Genomic DNA, 18,548 nt, shown 5'->3' with positions numbered 1-18,548 from the left:
CTCTCTCTCTCTCTCTCTCTCTCTCTCTGTGTGTGTGTGTGTGTGTGTGTGTGTGTGTGTGTCTGTGTGTGTATCTGGTCATATTAAAATAAATAAATTAATAAATAAAATTAAATTTAAACATAATTCTTAAAAAAATAGAATACAGAAAAATAAGGAAGGATAAAGGTTATGGAGCACATGGGGGATGGTAAGTGGCATGGTAGTTAAGTGCACTGGACTCCCACAAAGCCAACCGTGGTTCCAGTCCTGCACCTGGCAGCTTGATTTCTCTCTCTCTCTCTCTCTCTCTCGCACTCTATTTCTCTCTAGTAAAATTAAAATTAATTAATTAATTAAAGTTCAATAAAATAATTTTTTAAATAAAATTTTAATAAGGTTATGGAGCACAAGAATCGATCAATAAATAAATAATACAGTTTGAAGGTTGAGCCTATTTGATTAATTTCCACTGGACCAGCTTTGGAGGTGAAAGTTTCTCTTCTCTAAGTCTTAGGGGATTTGGGGCAAGGGCAGGTGGATGGTTAATCTGGAAAAGCAGAAGTGTGCTGGAAACTGAGTAGAAAACCAAAAGTCTGACAAGAATCACCCAAAGGCTTCAGTTGAAAGGGAGGGAAGGGAAGCATCAAAGCTCACTTTATGCCAGAAAGTGTTCTCCATTTCCCACTGTTTTTATTCAGATCAGAAAAGCACAGCTTCTCTATTCACCTGTCTTTGACCTTTGAATGTTCAAGGACATCAAAACCATGAGCACCAAAGAATTTCATTTTATAAGAGATAAACCTGTTTCATCCTTAAACAGTCATTGGCTAAAGCTTCTTCTGTTGAATTAAATCCATTCCGTTAAGGGCTTTGTATGCAAACCTATATCCTTAAGAGATTAAAGATGCAATTTAGACACACATTTTAGGAGCTGAATGCACGAATCATTATTTTAGTACATATTGTCCATTAATCTGCTGTTCAATTGGGAACCCATTTGGAATGTGGCTGCTTGCTAATTAGCAGGATTCTAGTGCTGAGCTGCTTCCTGATTAAATGTCCTTTAGAATCAATAAAACATCAGGAGGGATTATGGTGATGTGGGATTAGCCCCATCTAACCAAATAAAATGAGTCCCATTCCCTTCTTAAACTGTCATGCTGCAAGAGCTGAGGAGAGGAGCAATTTTGCAAACCCTGTTACAAAGTTGTTGTTGCTTTTTTTTTTTTTTTTCCCAACATTGAGATTTCGTTTTTTGCTGTTTGCCTACCAATTAGCAGAGACATTAGTGAATGACTGCCAGGGTAAGGCGATTTTGAGAAAGACTTGATTACGATTTCAAATCTCTACTGTGAATCACCCTTATGTAAAATGAGTTCAGGTTGTGTTGGATGAAAATTATTATCCCCGTTTTTGGCCAAGAACATGTAAGTCAGAATTAGCATTTAATGTTTCTGTGTGACTTTGCAATAAATGGTAATTAAGGAGGGCAGGAGAGAACAGGAGGCAAACTAATACTCTAAAATTGTATTGGCAAAATTAAATGCTCCAAACCAGTTTAAAACACATGCACACACGCCAAATTGTGTTGGGGGAGAGAATAAATAATGAAGCTGCTATGGAAGCTTGGTGAATAGAGTGGAGCAATTGACACAGCCACAAGTAGGACTTATCATACACATCTGGCCCATTATTGCAAGTGCAATTAGGTTGAAAAGGACTGGTTTTTCTAATCCCAGGAACAGCCAGAGGATTTGGGGAGATAAAGAAAACATGAGGTGTCTGATTCAGCAATTACTTTTTGAAAAGAATAGAAAAAGTGTTAGGCAGCAAGTGATAAGAGGTGAGGTATGGATCTGCCCATAGGCTATGCCTTAGAAATAAAATCTAGCTTTCTCTTTTCCAGGTTTGAACCATAACAATAATAAGATGATGATTATTATTAATAGCTATCACCTATATAGAACTTACTCCAAATCATGTTCTAAGTGTTTTATAAATATTAACTCTTTCAATTCTTACAACTGTCCTATGGACAGGTACAATTATTTTCAAAGGATGAAACTGACACATAGAGGCACACATAGGCTAGTACCAATGCCTAACTGACATATAAATTTATCAGTAAGGCTAAATCAAATGCAAACTCTTTCAGAGTCTGGTTCTTCCTCACTACTCTAAACTGACTCTCCTACAAGTCCTAGGAATTGCAGAAGCTTATAGCATGGTGGCTAGGCACAGGGGCTTTGGGCAAACTGCTCAAGTTCCAAGTTCACTCTCGGGATTGGTGCTGAACACAACTCTGGAGTTGAGGAATTTTGTGTCTCATGCACTCTACTCCAGGATTCAGAAGAGATACAAGGTAGCTACCAAAGGGGAGGGTTTTAAGTCCCAGGAGAGGTATGAGCCAAAGAAGTCCAAGGCTTAGAGGCATTTCTCCTCCAAGTTTTAACACTTCCACCATCCTATCCACCCCTCCATGGAGTTGGCAGCATGAGCTCTACAATTCCATGGAAACACAGGTTCCAAAACACGTTGGTTTTGGAGACTTGGGTAAGTAATGATTCTCCCAAACTTAATTTTCTTATCTGACAAATAAATGGATAGAGGGTCTTTTTTCCTGGCTTTGAAAATGTGTTACCGCTGTATCAGGGAAGGGCAATGCATCTCATAGTTAAATGGGAAGTGAGAAGAATACAGTTTAGATTATCTGAACAACATGGGGGCATAGGAAGACAGTGCAGTTAAATGAGTATTCCAGCAGCAAGGTTCACTAACATGACCAAAATGAGCTGCTGGCTCAAGGAAGTAAGAGATTAATGCATGTGTACCTAATGCATCCCAGGTGTGGGCCTAGTTGTTCTACAGGCTGTGTGGCATACTCCTAACAGCCCATGCATCCGCTTTCCTTCTAGACCTAGTTTACAATGAGTAAACTGCGGTTTAGAGGCCTTAAATAAATTATTCAAAACTCCAACTTCCTTCAGACGTATTTGTCCCTATTATTAAGGGCTGAATTGAGTCCCTTCCCCAGAATTCACATGCTGAATCTCTAACCCCCAGAACTTCAGAACAGGACTGTATTTTAAGATAGTGCCTTTAAAGAGATGATTAAGTTAAAATGAGACTGTTAAGGTAGACCCTAATCCAACCTGATGTATATCCATATAAGAAGAGAAAATTTGGGCACACAGAGCAATACTAGGGATGTACCCAAAGAGAGAAGAGACCGCTTCACAGCCCAACAAGAAGGCCACCATCTGCCAGCCACGAAGAGAAGCCTCAGGAGAAACTGCAGTATCAAGATACATTTACCAACCAAAGAACTTTTCTAACTTTTGATATCATGTATAGGAAAAAATTTTATGAGGCATAAATAAAACAATTTACATGTTTAATCCTTGTTATTGAAGAAGAATAAATTCACATGACTTTAGTACTCTTCTAGAAACCCAGAATATAGATTTACAACTTGCTCCTTCTATTTGCATACATTTTTCTAATGGGCAAAATGGAAGTAAAAATTCTCATTACTTGTAGTTTGGTTGCTAGCAACAGAAAATGTTGCTTTCTCTCACAAACAAAAAGAAATATTTTGAAAAGATATGAAATAACTCATGAAAATGGGGGGGAATAAAGTTTCAGGAAGGACCAGAACTAGAAGTTAATGACAGAGATAGAGACTGAGACAGAATGGGAGACAGAAAGGAAAGGAGGAAGGAGAGACAGAGAAAATGATAAGTAGTTTGAGATTAATTAGATGCAATGGGTAACAACACTGGGCAGGGCAGAGAGTATAGAATATTGGCTGTAGTTCCAACCATATTGTATCAGAAAGAAAACCAAGTTGCTCTTATCCCGGAGAAGAGCATATTTATATATATACCTGGAAGATAGATGCTAAAAAAGCAAATCTAATTGATTTTTTTTAACTGAAAAGCGTTGATAAAGTACTTTTAAGTTTCAAATGATTCTCTGATTGTCACTCACAGACATACTGCTCAATTTCATTTCTGCTCGGATGTTTCACTAAATATTGGCAACTTGTACTACATCACCCATATCTGTCCTCTTCTTTGTTTCTTTCTTAAATAAAAAGCAAAGTTTATTTAATTCTTCCTAACAGGGTCTTGACACCAGTCTGCACTCAGCTTGCATCAGTCCCAGGGATATGAGTACTTGGGGAGGTCTCCAGACACGAATGTGGAACCTTCCCATGCGGGTCTGCCTTGCAGAGCACGGCATTTTACCACTGGGCCACCACCTGACCCTCTGTGTCCTTTTCTATGTTACAATTCTCCCCATACATGGGAGATGTTCTTTTGACCATTTCTGCAACCCCCTTGGCATTAAAGTTCTAGAATTGATTTCAGTTCTACCAGTGAGATGCAATTACATGAGATTAGACAGGCAGAAGCAAGGATGGAGGATATAGTGGCACAGAGATAGTTATATTATTGATTTCTTTTCCTACAGTAGTAGCAACTCCAGAAACTGGAAACCATTAGTGTTTCCCATGGCCAGAGTGTACCTTGTACTGCCTATTCACCATCTTCATGGGTAGGAATGACTGAGGCATTGGCCAGGGTGTCCTTAAGTTCCCTAAATTCCAGACCACATCTGCTGAGACCTAACTCTGAGCTTAGCAGCAGACCTCAACCTCCATTCTACTGGCTGTACAATAATTTGTGGGTACTTAATTTTTTTGAGAGAAATTTTTACTATAGGGCTTGTGCTCTCCCAGGAGAGACAGAGAGAGAGAGACCAAGAGAAAGTGAGAAATCACCCCCAGGACGTATGGCCACACTGAAATCCTTTCTCCTCTCTTCTACCCTCAGGATTGGGGTTATGCACACACAAGCACCTGGTAGGAATCTAAGCCACGGGTCCGGGACTGGAACTACGGTCATCTACATGGGAGCCCAGCAACGTTATGCCACCTGCCAGTCCCATGAGTACCTAATTTCTTATAATTCCTTTCTAATAGAGATACCTAAAATAATTCCTGTTTTCTATATTGAGCCCTAAATGACATATCAAAAACTTTTTCAATATTTCTACATTTCTATCTATATAAACTTAGAGCTTCACTGGATATTTTTCCAGGGCAATTTTTTTTTTTTTTTGGAGAGGTTTTTGCTATAGGGCACATGTGCTCACCAGACAGACAGAGAGAGACAGAGAGATAGAAAGTGAGAAATCACCCCCCAGGGGGGATGGCCATGCCCCAATCCCTTCTCCTCCATTCTCCTCTCGGGATCTTGGGCACGCACGCACACGCGCCCGGTGTGAATTATAAGCCACCAGGTCCGGGACGCGAACCGCAGTCGACTATGTGGGAGTCCAGCAACATAGCCATTACGTTAACTGCTGGTTCTCCACCCAGGGCAATGTTTTTGATCACCAATATTATATTTCTTTCTTTCTTTTTCTCTTTCTCTTTCTTTTTTTTTTTTTTTTTGGTACAGATGGCCAAAATTTGTTGAGCTGCTGAGCAAAGCTTCTTTGGATTTGCTGTCTGACTTGCCTACAGGTGAGTTTCATTATTTTGTTACTCTGAGACACTCCCATTTTCCCATTTCTCAGAGCTATTGTTGGCTATGCTGCTTAGTTTGATCTTATTCCTCCCAGAAAAGTAAATGCTTCACCAGTGAAGTAAAAATAGAAGTGATAATTGTCTCTTGGGCCAGTTCTATCATGAAAGATGTAATTCCCTAAGTACTATTTTATCTCGAGGCATTTTCTAGTGCTAGCCCTTTAGATGAAAGCAGCAAACATAGAAGTTGGTATTATGTGTTAGAATTTTAGTTGTACAGTCTCTTAGATCTAGGAATCTCATAACTAGGTATTTTTTAAATAGTTATCTCAACAACAAAATAATCTCCAAGATAAATACTCATATATATGTTTAGTGAAGCAACCTTTTTTTTTTTGTAAATGTTTTTCTAAAAATGAAAACAATGAAAGGATCGTTCAAAGATTTTTTTAACTATATTACAGTACAAACAATTCATAAAACTATGTAGTTGTAAAATAACATGGCTGGGCTGCTACAGGAAAATTTCCAAGACATATTATTAAGTGAATTATTAAGTGAAATTATAAAAATGAATTGGGACAAAATATTTAGCAATTAGCAAGTTTTAAATATGACAGGTGAAAAAATATGCATTGATACTGATCTGCTGTTGTAGTTTCTGTATTTACTACATCCGTCAACCACTTACTGATTACTCTTTAGATTAAAATAAGAGGTACGGAGAGAAAGAGAGAGAGTTGAGAGAGAGATATATTGGGCTGAATCCAAGTAGAAAAACAAATACCTTACTAGGTATTTCAAACAAAGAATTTACTATAGGGGATTGGTTATACAATTATCAAAAGACTGAAAGAGTTAAAAGGAAGTAGTAAGTGGCAATCATGTCTCAAGGCTGTCATTAAAAAGCTACTATAATTCCAGTAGCTTAAAAAAGAAATTTTTACCTCTCACATTTCTAGAGGCTGGAAGTAGGGAATCAAGGGGTCAGTAGGACCATGTTCCTTCTGAAAACTCTTCCAGCTTCCAAACCAATGATACCTTGGCTTGTTATCATACAAGGGACTTCACAAAGTACATGGAAAATCAAGTTAAAGCACAAGTTTATTGGGACCAGCAGACAGTGTAATGGTTATGTCACTGGACTCTCACATTCTAGTCCCGAACCTGGAGGCTTAAAAATCATGCTGGGCACATGTGAATGTGTGCCCAAAATCCTGAGAGGAGAATGGAGGAGAAGAGATTGGGGCATGACCATACCTCCTGGAAGGTGATTTCTCACTTTCTGTCCCTCTGTCTCTCAGGCAAGGCTCACACACCCTACAGCAAAAATCTCTCCATTAAAAAAAAAAAAAAAAAAGCACAAGTTTATTGTGGTACAAAAATTTTTGAAAACCCATGAATATGTTTTCATAATATGCATTTTCCAAGAAATTTTTATGTAAAAATTTAGATAAAAATTCTCCAAGAATATGCCAAGCAGCTGGAGAAAGGGGATATCGTGCAACTAGTTTGGGCTTATCATATCATTTTGGGCTCAGATCTCCAAAGATGTGACTATGTGTAGAGCATCATCTTATAGTGAGGCTGTAAGCCTGAAAAACAAAATGAAATATATATCACTGATTTTTTTTTTTAGGCAATATATCACTCTCTAAAGCATCAGGGTTGCTGTGGTATTGTTGCTATTGTTACTGTGATAACCTACTGTTTATTGAAAAAGTTAGTGACTCAGTCCCTTCCTATTTCTTTATTACTAGGTCTGTGATGTCTAATGCTCTTAATCACAAAGTGAACCACTTTATTTGCCTCTTTTCTAGCCACACAAGTAATTACTATAACAAAGAAGAGGGGGCATTATACAGAGACTGATGAAAGTTCCTCATTATAGGTTTATAGAATTGTGAATTTTTTTATTCCTGGAATCCAATGTTACTCAAAGCTGCTATGATAACCCAATTATCAAAATGACAGATTTTGTATCTACTGCCTTTTATTATAAACCTTATCTTGTTTGGAATTGCAAAATTCCTGTAAACTTGTTTTTTAATGTACATATGATTTATCCCTGACTTACCCTAATAACAATACTAGACTACTGTGCAACAGATCAAACCTCCTGAACAACTAGAAGACTAGATAAAACACAAAAGAATATTTGTTTGAAATCTCTTATTTGGAATTCAAATTGAACTACCAGACAGAGGTGTAGAAGTAAGAGTCTCTGTGGAAGATGATAACATCATAAAAATCTTTTTTTTAATTTTTTATATAAAATGTTCAGCTTTGATTAAAAGTTACTGGAAATTATGCAGAGTAAGACTTAGACTTTTAAAAAATACATAGGGTATAAGAAAATTAACAAGATGAAAAATTTTCTACAAAGAATTTAGATCTATAAAAGAAATCAAATGGAATATTAAGATTAAAAAATACAACAAACTGAATTTTCAAAACCCAGTAGATGGTTTTAACAGAAGATTGGACATAGCTGAAGAAAGGATTATTGAACTGGAATATAGTTCAGTAGACTATCTAGATTAGGTCCAATTGTAGTAGTATACCCTGCTAAGCCACTGTGCTACACTGATTGGGAAATGGAGGTCTGGGTTCAATTCCCAGTCCAACCTAAAGGCCAGGAACGATGACATGCATTTGTAATCCCAGCTACTCAGTAGACTAAGGTAGGATGATCACAACACAGTGAGATCCTTTCCTTAATTTTAAAAGGAAAATATCCAATCTAATATGAGAAATAAGAATGGAACATACCAGGACAGTGTATAAGAGCTATTGGGAAATGGTGACAACATCCAACATATGTGTATGTGAAGTTGCATAAAAATAATAGGAAGAAGACAGATCTAAAGCAGCATTTCAAGTAATTATGTAGTTATGACGGAGAAATTTCAAACAGGAACAAATACTTAAAGCCACAGATTGAAGAAATACTATGAGTCCCCATTAAAACAAATACAAAAGAGCTTAAGCCACTTCAAACATGGAAAAGTTTAAGGTCTAAAGCAGTATTTCGCAAAGATTAAGTATGGCCCCAAATTTGAATGCTTCCCTAGGGACCTTATGAATGAGAAAGAGGAAGAAGAAAAAGTATAAAGTAAGAAGCAGAGCTACTTCATGGTTACTGGTGGGGAGAAAAGTTGGAGTAAAAGAAAAGTAGCCTTAGGGGTTCGCTGATCTCCTTAAAGATGTCTAAAGACCTATTATTACTGAAGAAAACAAAGAAACACGGTGAAGAAAAAGAAAAACCAACTCTATCAGCTTAGCCAATAAAAAGATTTGGTTTATTTAGCTGAGAAATCTGGCAGTAGAAAGGTTTATAGTCATAGTTTGATCTAGCCTTTGAATGTCAACATCAAGAATTTACTTTCTTTCTGACTCTCTGCTCTGCTTTCCCTGATGTTAGCATCATCTTTAGGCCCTACATGACAGTCCCCTAACTGCTCCAGGCACTCTTTCTACCATAGCACAACAGCTGTGGTAGTCATGGTCATCACATCTTCACAGCACTTTTGGAAGGCCCAGCCAAGAAGGAACAAGTACCTTCTCTTACATCAGAGAGTTTTATGTCTATCTTTGAACCAAGATTGTGATTGAGATTAATCTAATCAGAGATCAAGCTTGGAGTTGAAACTGAAGGTCAATCTAACCCACTATTGTAGGCTGGATTGAGGGAGAAGTAGTCCCCACAAAGCAAAATATGATTGCTATCACCAAGAAAAGGGAATGAAGGGGTGAACTGCCATCAAAGGAATGAATGCTGGAAAGCTAATAAATAAAAATAAATAAACTTCAGATATACGGCATGACCCATTAGGCCCTTTAACTCTGTGAAGACTTTGGACACTTCTCTTCCCTTTTTATTTTTCCTCAGCTAGGCTCTCCTTCCAGCTGTTCCTTGAAGGCACCAAACACTCCCCTGCTTAAGACCTTTGCCTTTATTGTACTTTTCCCTCCAGTGTTCTCTCCCTATATATTTTCATGGCTCATTCTTATTTCTTGTCTTCTCAGGGATATATTTAAATTTGATTTCTTCAAAAAGGACTTTGGGGAATTTCCTATCTCAAATTGCTACTGCTATTATTGAGTTGTCTGGAAAGTCATGATGCATTTTTGCATAGAAAAATACATCATGACTTTCCCAACAACCTAATTCTTCTCCCCTCCGCTCCCATATCTGGCTATAATTGGACTTATGGCACTGACCAGAAGTTAACATTATTCTATGTATCTTTATGTTTGCCTTCACCACTAGAATGAACCCCACTGGAAGAAAGATTACCTTGTTCATTGTCATATTATAGTGCCTAGGATAACACCTCACATATAGTAAGCACTTAGTAAATGTTCATTGACTGAATAAGTGAGTTAGACTCATAGATCTAACTGTACCTTTGTTGTTTTCAGCAGGTAGCTGAAACTTTCACTATGTGCCAAAGATATTTGACATATATGAGTTTCCTTCTTACGAAAGCTTCATTTTGTAGATCTGATGAGGCCAGAAGTCTTTTATTAAACCAGTTGTTCTCTACCCAGGTTTCCCTTTAGAATCATCTAGGGAGATTTTTAACGTCCTGAGCTTAGTTCTCACCTTCCCTCCTCCCAAAGTTTCTGATTTAATTGGTCTTGTGTGATGCTTGAGCATTGGTAACTTTCATAGCTCCCAGGTGAGTCTGATGTGTAGCCAGCACTGAAGACCACCAATTGGAAGTTATTAGTGGGGATAGACAGGAGGGCTGGCTGTGTAACTCTCAGAATCCACTGGAAGCCCTGTAAAACCTGGCCCTTCCAACACCTGGAAATCTCTAGAAGCCAGCTTGGCTTATTTCCTCCAGTACAAATTTTCAACTGGCAGACTAGACAGATGGTTATTATTTATCTTTCCTGCTGTGTTAGAAAGAAAAAAAAATGAGCTCTGTCTCAGGTTTTTCAAACAAGTTTTACATGTGCAAACCATTACCTTTTTATATGCTATTAGGTATTAGGAATGACAAAGAGAAATTTACGCTCTTGTAGAGTAAGTACAAGAGTCCAAGTAGACCAGCATATATTTTCTCTTAGTGGAATTTTAGATGAGATAGTGGAGAGGAGGACTAGGACAAAGTCTAAGTTCTAGATCTTATTTTTAAAAGGATGGTGCATTGAACAGTGCCAAGAAAATGCCTGGTACACCCTAATTAATGTTAGGTCCTTTTGTCTGGGAAAACTATTTTGACTTAAGGTCATATAATAATAATAATAATAATAACAACAACAACAACCAATATCTTGTATTGAGCATCCTCCCTAACTGACGTATTTTGTGTTGGTCATATTTTATCTTCATGATATTACTGCAAATTATTGTACTTTCACAAAAGAATTAGAATCTGGAGCCCTTGCAGCTGGTAAAGGGAAGACTCAGGATTAGATTCAGGTCTGGATGATACCAAAGCTTATCTTTGTGTCCTTATCTCATTTACCACTTCAAGAATCCCTTTAGAGGGGCCAGCAGGTGGTATAATAGTTTAAGGCACTGGACTCCCATATGGCTGACTATGGTTTAAGTCAGGACCTGGCAACTTGCTTCCTCACTCTCTCTCTCTCTCACTCTCACTCTTGTTCTTACTCTGTCTCTCTCTCTGGTCAAATTAAAAAATAAATAAATAAAGTTAAATACAACAATTAAAAAAAAAGAAAGAAGAAAAAAGAAAATATAAAGAATCCTTTTAGAGCTGATTCTGTGACCTAGTGGTTAAGGCAGCTGGATCCCACCAGGCTGATTGTCCACTTTGAATACCAGACCTGGTGTTTTGAAAAATATGCATGTTTTGAGTGCCCAAAATCCCAAAAGGAGAGAAAAATAGAGAAGGGCATTGCAGTGTGACCACACCCTGATGAGAAGTACTTTCTCCCTCTCTCTGTCTAAGTCTCTGGTAAGTGCATGCATGCTCTAGCAAATTAAAAAAAAAAAAAAAATCCTTTTAACTGTCGAACTCTATGACCAAGAGGAATTTTAACCTTTTGTCCCCTGCAGCAAAGAGAAAGCTTTTCTTTCATATACCAGGGTAAATAAACAGGCATCAGTGTTCTTAGGTGCTACAAGGTTCTCATGACCAATAAATTTTCAACACATTGCATAAGATCAGCCTAGAAGGGGCTGCCTTCACTGACTGCCGTCTTGACCTTCATTACATATTTATTAAGGTTTAGCCTATCTAGCCTGTAGGCTAGGTATGGAAGGATAAAAAAAAATGCAGAGGAAAATATCTCTTCTCCAAGGATCAGAAAAAGAACTGGAGAAACAGAACTATACATGCATATTCAGTGAGTTTATTTTCCAAACTCCAAATTAGGACACATGATCATTCATTTATTCAATAAGCAAGCAGTAAGTGTATGTTCTAATGCTGGGTAGAGAGACTTCTGAGATCATTATGAAATTACATTCTCATCTCCATCAAGAAACTGACAGAAGGGACCAGCAGATGACATAATGGTTACGTCTCTGGACTCCCATGTAGTTAACTGCGGTTCAAGTACCAGACCCATCAGCTTAAAACACACATTGTGTACATGTACATACATGTCCAAAATTCTAAGAGAGTAATGTAGGAGAATAGATTGCAGTGTGGCCATCTTCCCTGGGAGGTGATTTCTTGCCTTCTGTCTCTCTGTCTCTCTCTCTTTCTCTGGTGAGTGCATGTGCCCTGTAGCAAAAGTCTCTCTCTAAAGGAAAAAGAAAGACACTGATGGAGAAGACACATGATTCATAGATACGATGCTTAAAGTCTGCCTAACGAAAGGCTTTTACATCTGATATGTGAATTCATTTATCTATATTTTAAGGTTTTTCTCCATAGAGCATGTGTACTCACCAAAGAGAGACAGAGACAGAAACAGAAACAAGGAAAGGTGAGAAATCACCCTCCAGGGGGCTAGTCATGCCATAATCCCTTCTCCTCCATTCTTCTCTTGGGATTTTGGTCATGCACAAACACATAACTGGCATAATTTTTAAGCCACTGGATCCAGGACTTGAATTGTTTTGGCCATGTGGGAGTCTAGTGACTTAACCACTACACCACCTGCTGGCCCCAATATGTGAATTTATTTATAAAAACATCCTTACCTAGCTAATACTATCAGTTACCATTTCTTTTTTTAAGAATTGTTTATTTATTTATTTATTTATTTAAATTTGACCAGAGAGGGACAGAGTGAGAGAGAGAGAAAGTGAGAAAGCAAACTACCGGGTCTGGGACTTGAACCACAGTTGGCCATGTGGGAGTCTAGTGCCCTTAGCCACCATGCCACCTGCTGACCCCAGTTACCATTTATTAAGCTATGCTCCATGTACTTACTTTACACTCTTTAATTCATTTGTAATTCACAATAACTTATAGGTATCATTATTCCTTTTTTACCGAAGAGGAAACTGAGGCACAAAAAAGACAAGCAACTTGCCCAAAGGAAAGAAACCAAAATTCAAACCCAAGGCATGTGGTTTCAGAATTTATACCCTCAACCACTGCTACGCTGTTTCTCTGTACCTTCAGTTTAAAATTTATTGACCAAATTATTTTTATTGAAAAGAACGAGACCCAATTCAGAAATAATATATGTTTGCTAATGGCATATTTGAATTGTACACTGAATATTAAAGTGAGGTGCTCAGAAACCTGTGCTGTGTGGTCATTCCTCATATTTGTAAAATAAATAAGTCACCGACCAAGTCAGATGGAAGGTGTTGTAATACCTGCAATAAGCCTTAGAAGATGTCAGCAAGTTTTCTTATTTTTCTTCCTGTATCCTAGAGAACACTCCAGTCCTCAAGGCAGCCGCCTGAAGGGAGTAGTATCTTAATGGTGGAGTTCTCTGGGTTAGAAATGCTATTCAAGGGACTGGCGGGTGGCGTGGTTGAGGCACTGGAATCCTTACATGGCTGAACATGGCTCAAGTCCCAGATCTGGTGGCTTACTTTCTCACTTTTTCCCTCTCTCTCTCTATGATCAATTTTTAAAATATATATTCTAATAAATAAGAAAAATTAAAATAATTCTTAAAAAAAAAAAAAGGAAGGAAGGAAGAAATACAATTAAAGCCTCTTCTCACACAGGACTTCTGACCCTTAAAAGAAGTAAGGAAGGGAACTAGCAGATGGCGTAATGATTACATCGCTGACTCCTACATAGTCAAGTCCCATGGTTCAAGTCCCAGACCCAGTGGCTTGAAACTCATGCCAGGGATGAGTATGTTCATGCCAAAAATCCTGAGAGGAGACTAAAGGAGAAGGGATTGCAGCATGGCCATCTATTCTGGAGGGTGATTTCTCACTTTCTGTATCTCTGTCTCTCTGACAAGTGCATGCACCCTATAGTATCTCTCTTTAAAAAAAGAAAAAATAGAAGGAACGAGAAAGAAAAAAGTTATGCCCAATCCTTTGAGCATACACTTGTGTATGTGGAGAAAGTGGGTAAAGTGCCTGCTTCTTTTTGGGGGGAAGAGGTTTTGCTATAGGGTGCATGCGCTTGCCAGAAAAACAGAGAGAGACAGAGAGACAGAAAGTGAGAAATTACCCCCCAGGCGGATGGTCACAATGTGATCCCTTCTCCTCCATTCTCCTCTCAGGATCTTGGGCATGCACACATACATGCCTGGCATGAGTTTAAGCCACTGGGTCCGGGACTCGAACCACGGTCAACTATGTGGAGTCCAGTGACATAGCCATTATGCCAACTGCTGGTCCCAAAGTGCCTGCTTATTAAGAAACAGGGCTACAGAAGAAGCCACTTCCCACTCCCCAAACTACAAAGGCCTTTCTGATTCAGGACCTTTCTATGGGCTGCTGTCTCTGCTTTTCTGGGACTCAACTCCCCACAACTTCCAGAGCATCCCATCTTTGTTGCATAACTCCTAGTCATTCTTTGAATCACCAGTTTGTGTAACTTGTTTCAAAGAGCCATCCCCTGCTACCTCATTCCTACCTCCATTCCAAAATAAGTTTAAATACTTTATTATTTTCAAATACTTTTTTTCTTTTGTCATATTTAAGGTTACTTGTAGTGTAATAATTGTTTTGAGTAGTTACTTAACATATTGTCTCCCTGATCTGTGGTCCACCAGGGCAGGAGTGAAGGTGTTCTTATTTATTACCGTGTCCCCATCACACCACAGAGTCTCAATCTTTCTCTGCCTGAGTGTGCACACGTGTGTTAAATGAAGAAACCGAAGTAAACCTTCGCATTTTCTTTCTTGTTCAGGAGAGAATGAAAAGGAAGCCCCAGCCACTCCAGTGGAACCTGACGTCCCTGAGATATCTCAAAGCAAAACTGAACATATGGTATGCACTTGGGGTATATTGAGTTTGGGGATGGTCCTTACAGATCCTTGGGCTTCTGCGATTCTGAGAGGAGCCCTCCCCTCTGGGTTTTGGGTTTGCATTCACCTGTGATGTCTATCCATCTTTGACTTGAAGACACTCCTGAGGCTGAGAAAGGAGGCACAAGAACTCCTTCAGTATGGCTTGGTTCTTGTCCTAGCTGGTATGCAGAAGTGTCTTACACCACTTGATGATGTGCTTGCCCCTTGTCTCACATAATTAGACTTACAGTACGTGTATGTGTGTCCTTTGTAAGCTTCTGACCAGCCCACCAGATGCCATCAGAATAAAAGCTGGTTATGAGACCTACTTTAACATCTTAAGTCCAACTTCCGAGAAACTGAGGGTGACCTTTTCCCCAGACACATTTTAAAATGTAATAGGCTCTCTGATTAAAAAAAAAAAAAAATTCTGGCAAGCAGTTAAAATCCACTTTAATATTCCTAGCATTTAGCCAAGAGAAGTTGTAGACAGAATTGAAAAACAGCCTGAGTTTTTCTGTTCTTGTTGTTTTTTAAATGCCCGGATTAGAACATAATTCATCTTAAAATGACGGGAGGCCTCTTCATGCAATTCACACGTTGAAATATTTTAGAAAATAGTATCCATTTTGGCAAGCCTCTTGCCATGTAAGAAACAACAGCAAATGCTTTTCTCCTTGAGTGTTAAATCTGTTGTGAATAAGATTATAAAAAATATACTTTGCTCTTTTATTTTGCCTCTTGTTTGAGGATTTGATTGCATCTCTGTAATAATTGATCCTTTTCACATTCCTACATAAACAATATTTGTTGCCCCACTTTCTAGAAAGGAGAATGGGAGTAGATGGTTAGTGTAGCAACTTTTCTGTTGTCCCAAAGAAAATTCTTCCTTCCTTCACTTATTCATTCAGTAACCATATCTTGAGAAACTAGTATGTGCAATTCAGGAGGCAGACCTTGAGGACAATAATAACTAGCTCACAGGCCCAGCCTCCAAGTGTCTGGTAGAGGAAATAGCAAATAGGTAAACTCAGTATCCAGTGATAACTGCTATGATGGACAAAGGGACTACAAAGAATCACCCCTGGCCCAGGCTGGAGCTGTCAGAAAAGCCATCTCAAAAGAAGCAGAATATGAGCTGGGGTTTGAAGGAGTGGGAGCCCAAACAATCAATGCGAACGTGGCAATTGGGGCTTTTACAATAAAGAGGACAGGGAACCATCAGTTAGCGTAATGACTATGTCGCTGGACTCTCACGTAGTCAACCATGGTTTGTGCCCCAGACCCGGTGGCTTAAAACTCATGCCAGGCGCGTGGGCGTGTATGCCCAAAATCCCGAGAGGAGAATGGAGGAGAAGGGATTGCGGCGTGACCATCCCCCCTGGGGGGTGATTTCTCACTTTCTGTCTCTATGTCTCTCTCTGTCTGTCTGGCGAGCGCACGCGCCCTATAGTGAAAATCTCTCCAAAAAAAAAAAAAAAACAATAAAGAGGACAACATTATAAAGGCATAAAGGCATGACACAGCCTCATTCTTTCAGGTTTAATGTGGCTGGAGTAAAGGATGTTTATATAGGACTGAAAGAAGATAAACAAGACAGAAAAGCAAGAATAAGAAAGTTCTGAAGTGCCAAGCAAGGAATTTGAACTTCATCTTGACACAGCCGGGCCAAACCAGAATAGGGAACATTAGTTACTTTATTAGTCATTTCCTTGAGTATAATTTAGGGCCATACAAACCTTCCACTTTCCCTTGTCTTTCACAGTGAAAGAGTGCTGAATTATCCGAAGAAATTAAATGGTTTCCAATCAATTTCTCAGACCTAAGGGCACCTTTGAACTCTCTAAAATCATCCACCCTAATACATGCAAATATGTACTAACCTAAACAGATTATCAAAGTTTTTCATCAGACTTCTAAAGTGCTCCAAACTCTAAAAATGTGTAAAAATCATGATTCTTCTTCACTGTATGGAGACATTTTGCTTTTCCCCAAATTGGTTTATCCAAAGTAGAATTCTTTTATTTCAATGGCTTAAAACTTACTGGTTAGTTGTCATCCCTGTGGGTACAAGTTTATGCAGCATTCTATTATTTCAAACAAAAGAATTCCTCACATTCCCCTGCAGCAGTTTAATCCATGTTTGTTAACCAACTCAGAACTTGGCTTCTTACTGCAATTACTATTCGTTAGCGCTAAAGGATTTTCATAGTTTATACATGAGATGAGATATTTGAAACAAAGGACAAAATTGGAAATATTAAAACATTTGAAAGTTGGGAAAGCACAGATGGTATACAAAGTTAGAGACATAATTTTATGGTGAATTAGTTAGGAATATGGGGATTACACTGAACAGAACCAACCAACTCTACTAGCTTAATTTATTGGAAGGATAAAGAAGCATATTACACTATCTCAGGACAGAAATGCAACAATGAACTAAAACCAGGGACTTGAACACCATTAAGCCTTCTTGTATCTTTTTTCTCTGCTGTCAGCTTCATATTCTTCCTGTCTGTCTATCTATGTATCTATCCATCTATCTCTCAGCAGACTAGCTTTCTCATATGTTTACTACACAAAATGGAAAACTTGCTAGAGTTCTAATTTCTCACAGAATGGTCTCTCTCTCTTTCTCTGCACACACACAGACAACACACACACACACACACACACACGCACACACAATTCCTTCACAAAGAGTCTTTTGGCCCAGTTTGTATGAGATGCCCAGTCCTGAACTAAGAAAATAAAACATGGCAGTTTCTCAATATCGTGTGAACTGGCAGGGAGAGGCAATTCCTGTTAAAGTGGAACCAGGCAGATCAAACAGTATGTCCGCTCTCCCCACGTGGTACATAACAAGGTGCCTTACAGACACTGCTGGGACTCATTTGAGGAAAGACATCTCTACTTTTTTTTTAACCAAGCACAGGGTTAGTTAACAAGATGAGCTAGTGGTAACCTCTATGCCCTAATTCTAGTCTTGAGTTCACCATAATACCTGTGTGGTTTTAGTAAACCACTTACACTGTCTGAGAATCGGTTTCCTATTTTCATTAAACAGGACAAGTAGACTAGAGGTGCTTTAACATTTTTTTTAATTGGTGCATGAGCCTGAGATAAGATCATTATCATTTCAATCACTCCTTTGTCAAAACCTCACATTCAGGGTCCTGGGTCCAAGGTCTTCCTACCAAGAAACTGTAAGTGTTGTTGGAAGCTCATCCCCTATAGATTCAAATAGTACAAAACAGACTAGAAAGGCTTAAAAATCTCAGGCACCAGAGTGGGGTACAGCAGTAATACAACATGCAAGGCTGACCCATGTGGGAAAGCTCTGGGTTTGTGTGCTTGTGATCTAGGGCTGGCTGAAGCTAGGGTGGATCAAAGCCTGTAGTACCCCTATTGGGGGTACATACTTCTCTCTCTCTCTTTCTCTCTCTCCTCTCTCTCTCTCCCCACTGTCTCGTCTATCTTTCTACCTTTACCTCTCATTTCATTCATTGATGAATAACTTTTTTTAAGTTTCAGCCAGTTACAAAGTCATTTGCCTTGTGCAAGTCAGAAATTAAAATTGAAAAAAAGGCCATGATGTCATCCTTCTCTAAATAAAAAAAAAAAAAAAAAAAACCTTAAAATTTTAACATTTTTATACCACAAACGA

At 38.6% G+C, this 18,548-nt stretch overlaps 1 protein-coding gene across 1 annotated transcript in view; it reads left to right on the top strand.

The window, feature by feature from the left end:
* CUNH1orf87 (chromosome unknown C1orf87 homolog) overlaps window positions 1-18,548 on the top strand; it is a 77,425-nt gene that overhangs the window by 50,894 nt on the left and 7,983 nt on the right. Inside the window, exons 8-9 of the mRNA XM_027774364.1 lie at window positions 5,451-5,515; window positions 14,779-14,858. Coding sequence (XP_027630165.1) covers window positions 5,451-5,515; window positions 14,779-14,858 — 145 coding nt within the window. The remainder of the gene's footprint in view (window positions 1-5,450; window positions 5,516-14,778; window positions 14,859-18,548) is intronic.

The sequence above is a fragment of the Tupaia chinensis genome, unplaced genomic scaffold (genome assembly GCF_000334495.1).
Source record: "Tupaia chinensis unplaced genomic scaffold, TupChi_1.0 Scaffold000425_1, whole genome shotgun sequence".
In the NCBI taxonomy this organism is placed as follows: domain Eukaryota; kingdom Metazoa; phylum Chordata; class Mammalia; order Scandentia; family Tupaiidae; genus Tupaia; species Tupaia belangeri.
The sequence above is the reverse complement of the archived record's forward strand: the minus strand, read 5'-3'. Positions and strand labels throughout refer to the sequence as shown.